At 42.0% G+C, this 4,949-nt stretch overlaps 1 protein-coding gene across 1 annotated transcript; it reads right to left on the reverse strand.

Moving 5' to 3' along the window:
• Window positions 1-838: 838 nt before the first annotated feature.
• On the reverse strand, window positions 839-4,486 carry LOC127342509 (mitochondrial import receptor subunit TOM40-1). The gene is made up of 11 exons (XM_051368471.2): window positions 4,179-4,486; window positions 4,009-4,090; window positions 3,809-3,908; window positions 3,619-3,714; window positions 3,479-3,529; window positions 3,278-3,343; window positions 2,503-2,604; window positions 2,057-2,125; window positions 1,893-1,976; window positions 1,403-1,498; window positions 839-1,174 (listed from the first exon to the last, which is right to left on the reverse strand). Exons 1-11 carry the CDS (start codon window positions 4,378-4,380, stop codon window positions 1,121-1,123), a joined length of 1,002 nt encoding a protein of 333 aa, XP_051224431.1. The 5' UTR covers window positions 4,381-4,486; the 3' UTR covers window positions 839-1,120.
• Window positions 4,487-4,949: the final 463 nt, after the last annotated feature.

Consider the following 4,949-nt stretch of genomic DNA (forward strand, 5'->3'; position numbering starts at 1 on the left):
CAGGTCCGTTCCCGTACAAACTCCTGTGAATGGAAAAAGAAAATAAACAATTCGCACGTAAAAGAAAGCCCTACACGAACACACCACTCACGGTTCCGCACGGTCTCCGACTCACTTCTATGTATCTTCTGTCATCCATGTCGTCCGCCCTCTTCCCTGTTAGCGTCCGCTTCCCCTTATCACAGATTTAGACAAAACGTAGGCTAAAATATGTCTAGATTAATTAAACCTGTGAGGCCTGAGTGAGTGGTATATATCCGGGATCCACAGCACTCAATTCCTGCATTCATAGTAGCTCCACTCCATAAATTTCTATGCTAGCGATCGATCGAATAAAGTTCTAAAAATTGGACTTCATGGGATCATATGGCCCAGGAGGACAGTTTCAAAATGGCTCTCGGGATCCCACCACGGACAATACCAATTATGCATGACAACGTTTTAACAATTCAGCTCAGCCGACTCGCTGGCCACCATCACAAGTACATCATCTGGTACACATTCAGGCCACAAAAGCCTATTAGCCATCTGGTTCCATTAATTACGTTTTAACGCGTAATTCACCCTTTTTTTTATCTAGCATCTTACTCGATAAGATGTGTGCAGCACTCATCAAATTCTCCACCTCTTATGTAAGGTGCACGTTTGCGCGAAAAAGTTTGGTTCAAAACCACAGGTGGACGTACATATCCTGTAGACCCCGACCGAGCTCTGGCTCCACCCAGGGGAGAACAGAGGCTGCACCTGGTACCAAATAGGCCTGGGAGAAAGAGTGACGGTATTTTGCAAATACAGACTTTAGTGACAAAATTTAAACTACAGAACAACCACAGATACGTTGACGTGAGCACAGCAGATTGTAAGAATATATTCAGGTTCCCTGGCTCAGCACAACTCAAGCGCATAGCCAAATTTAACCTAATGACAAGGCTTATCAAAAGTGACGAGCCCGGTGGTACAGTGAGAAGGCGCCTTCAGTTGGCCAAAGGGCACAGCAGCCAAATCAATAACAGAAAACAAAATGAAAGCAAATCTTCAAACGTCTCCATCCTTATCGACAAATGCCAACTGCTATAATAGTACATGCCTCTCTCTCTCTTAAGTCACTCTAACTATCTGACTATCCGATGGTCATGCCAAACCCGAATTTGTAATCCTTCTTGCAGTGATCAAGCTGCACAAGAATGTAGATTAAAATCAGCCATGTTATGTCTAGGTGACCCTCCTCAAAACTTGTGTATCAGGAAATACTAGTATTGAAATTTGCATCTTAACCCTAATACACTATATGCATATATCGCCATAACAGGTCCTCATTCATATTGGAAGTGTCAAAAAGGGAAGACGGTATATCAATAACAGGTCCTTGTATGGAAGGACATAAGAGACGATGTATGCTGACCTCTGCAGAAAGAACCAAATTGAGTGGTCCGCCCAATCTCTCCTCCAAAAGAGCAGTAACTACGCCATTGGTATCGAACTTACCCCTCAAACGACACTGCAATGTTGAGCAACAGTGCATATTGGACTTAGCTTTTCACATTTAACTCAAACATGAAGAAAACCCGAAAACAATTCAACAGAAAGACATTTTAAAAGAGAAATTAGAATGTATATTTCGTTTGTTATATAAATTTGTTGAGCAACAATGTTGGACTGGAATGCTGAGCAACAATTTATGCAACAGCCAAGTACGTAGTTCGTATTTTATTAATATTGTAAATGACATGCCGATGCGATAAACGCCTATCAAACATGAAAAACTCTAATGGTATACATGTCTCAGGAAATAATCAAAACCAAACTTGCTGTTGCACCTTTTCTAATATGATTGTACATGAAATCGAATACATGGAAACAAAGATGTCCAAACCAAACTGCATATGGCGTACCTGTCTCAGGTTATAATCATAACCGACACTTGCTGTTACATCTTTTGACAAATGATTGTACATGAAATCAGAAGCAAGGGAAACCTGCACAAAGAAAAGCATATCGATTAAAGAAGATAATAACAGAAAAAGGTCTCAAAATGCTATTATGACAGAATTTTAACCTTTTCAGATACTTTCTGAACATAACTCAGTGAAACCACTCCAGTGCTTGCAATTTGTCCAGTTGCAACCTGAAGATAGTAGTGACATGGCTCTATCAGACCTCAAATGCAAAAAAAAAATATATATATATAGTCTTCAATTTGTTGTCTATATCCAACCATCCACCATCAATTGCCAATAAAGCAATATCAATATCAGTTCAATAGTACATGTTGTGACAACTTATTGAGTACAATGTTGGGTAACAATGTAACATGGCAGATCTCAGTCTGGCAAAAAACTGATCAATTTTTTAAACAATTTCATAAATGCAGTTTTAGGCCATTAATGGCATTTTGAATAATAATAATAATAATACATCTGGTTTGTAGATGAACAGTAATAAATTCCAAATGCCTAACTGGAGTATTTTATATAGAATAGTTCAAAAGATACAAAAACTGACCATATTCTTCGTATCATATCTAGCAACAAATCCAACTCCTGATTTCCTTTGTTGTCCAAGCCAAAAAGCTTCAGTTCCCAAGGAGAGATTCTTCGTGACACTCTGAAATGCACAAATATGTTCACTTATGGTCTAAGTATCAAATGACAGAACAAAACAGCTCAGTTCTGTTTCTCTATCTAGACTCTTCAGCTGTATGTTGAACTGAAGATAACATGAGAAAAACAGTCTTCTCTATATAAGTAGTCCATTGGTTACTGCCTAACTAAAGATTTGACTAATAGTTCCATGCTTGCTGTAGCAATTGATTAGGTTGCATTTGGCTTTGCTACATGCTTGGTTCTTCTGTTTAATATGAATTCTGAGCTTCTTTTAACAGATAGTTTTGAACAGACTAAAAAAGTAAGATCTTTATGTTCTATTGGTTTATTCCACAAGTCCTAATTGTATACTGGTGCAAATGAATAGTGCACGCATCTACTGCATCAACTCCCTCAAAGTACCTGGCTACCTGCAGCCAAAATTGTTGCTTTTTATTTATCAGCATGACAGGGTTCTGCTACAGCATTGGGCATTAGTTGCATGCATATGAATGGTCAAAAGAATTATAGTTTTCCTTCATGAATAATTTTGCGCTAGAGTTTAGCTGCACGCATCAATGCACAAAATTAACATAATACTTACTGCCATTAGAATTTCGTTTAAAAACATAAGCATATTTCCAATTGCAGTCACAAAAGGTCAATACTAGTGGTGCATCATCTAGAAAACATACCTGGATGTAGTTGGCTCCAAAGAATTCATTGTTCCCAAACTGAAGTTGGGATCTATAATCTTTGCCCTGAAATTATTTACACATGAGCCAAATATAGTTAACAAATCACGCAGATCCTCAGACAGGTAAATAAAGATGACATCAGACAGGTAAACAATGACTTGCAAAATCAGGAAGTAATTGCTGAAAAGAGAGACTGACCTTATAATCAATACTACCCATGCCTTGGGAATAACCAGGCTCGCTTGTCACCTGCCAAAACAAAAAATATAGGTTAGCTCAGATATTCAAGCAGTTGTGGCATCCAGTGGAGCAAGCTCATATTAAACCAAATCAGTCACCTGGGCATTGTATTTTAGGATAATATCGTCCGTGAGATCATACTTGACACGGGCGTTCAGCCTTCCTTCATGCGACATCCTGCCGATGAGCATCATCTAAGGAGAGGAACACAGTTAGATTTTTTATAAAAAAAAAAAAAGATATAAGGGCACACAAAAGACACGAATTTTAGCCTGATAGAGTATTTACCTTGGGATCAAAGAAGTTGGCACCAAACTCGTAGCTTGTGGTGGGGACCTTGATCACATCGTCGCCCCGTGAAGGGAGCTCCATGTTTCCCATGGTCGCACTGGCGCAATCATGCAACAGAGCAGAATTGTAAGTAAGTACATCCAGATTGCTACCGATTTACAAGAGAATAAACGGCAGGCGTCGGGCGGGCAGGGTACCTGTGGCTCAGAGCGAAGTACTCGCCGAGCATCTTGGTGAAGTCGAAGCGGAATCCCTCGAACACGTCGGGCTTTAGCGACACTGTGACAGACGACATGAAGATCGCGGCATTAGCAATCGATTCGATTCGACAGGGGGAGGGGGGGGGGGGGGGCGCGATTGGTCTTACTGTAGGCCTCGCGCGTGATCTCTTCGTAGGGGAGAGGCACGCCGAGGTTCATGTAGTCCACCTTCTCCTCCTCCGCCGCCGGCTTCTCACCCACCGGGGCCGTGAACGGCGGTGGGACCTCCGCGGCGTAGGTCGGAGGCGGCGCGTAGGCGGGGGTTGGAGCAGGAGGAGGAGGATCCTCGCGGCTGACGGAGGAGCCCATGTCGGCGGCGGAGTGGGCGGCGGCGGCGAGAATTAATCGATTTGGGGGTGGCTGGGTAGGTTTCGCGAGTGTTGGCTGCGCCGTCGACTTTGTCAGGGGAGAGAAGAGGGAGGTGGGGTTTTAGCGAGGGTTTTCTGCTGCTGCGCGGTGGCTAGATTTGCCTGGAGATTCGTGACACCGGAGCAGACTACCGCACGTTATGCTTTACCATCTTGTGCTTCAAGTATAAACAAACGTCGATGCACCAAATCCTCGGCTATTCTTGGAATTCGAAACGGACTGGGTTACCGATGCTATTTCCTTTCTAACCGGGATATGTACTGTAGCACGTAGAGACATTGTGGTACACCAATAAAGTTCGCACGTTGTATGCTGCAAAAATAAACATTATTCGGTCCGGTCTGTTATTCTATGGCTTCTTTTTTAGGGAAAGCCACCTCGACGGATTATATTACTATATAGGAAACTTGCCCGCGCGTTGCGGCGGCTTGATTTTACTGAATATTATTTTTCGAGAATGCAACAAGCTTCACGAATATTTGAGAATATGTTTTTGTTACTTTTCGGGT

This window comes from Lolium perenne, chromosome 3 (assembly GCF_019359855.2).
Source record: "Lolium perenne isolate Kyuss_39 chromosome 3, Kyuss_2.0, whole genome shotgun sequence".
Classification (NCBI taxonomy): Eukaryota; Viridiplantae; Streptophyta; class Magnoliopsida; order Poales; family Poaceae; genus Lolium; species Lolium perenne.

Excerpts from the sequence above, each read along its gene's own strand:
- LOC127342509 (XM_051368471.2), bottom strand. The coding sequence starts at position 4,380 with ATGGGCTCCTCCGTCAGCCGCGAGGATCCTCCTCCTCCTGCTCCAACC. Across the intron at positions 3,909-4,008 it reads TACTTCGCTCTGAGCCACAG|TGCGACCATGGGAAACATGG; the intron begins GTACCCTGCCCG and ends TGATTGCGCCAG. Across the intron at positions 3,715-3,808 it reads CCAACTTCTTTGATCCCAAG|ATGATGCTCATCGGCAGGAT; the intron begins GTAAATACTCTA and ends TCCTCTCCTTAG.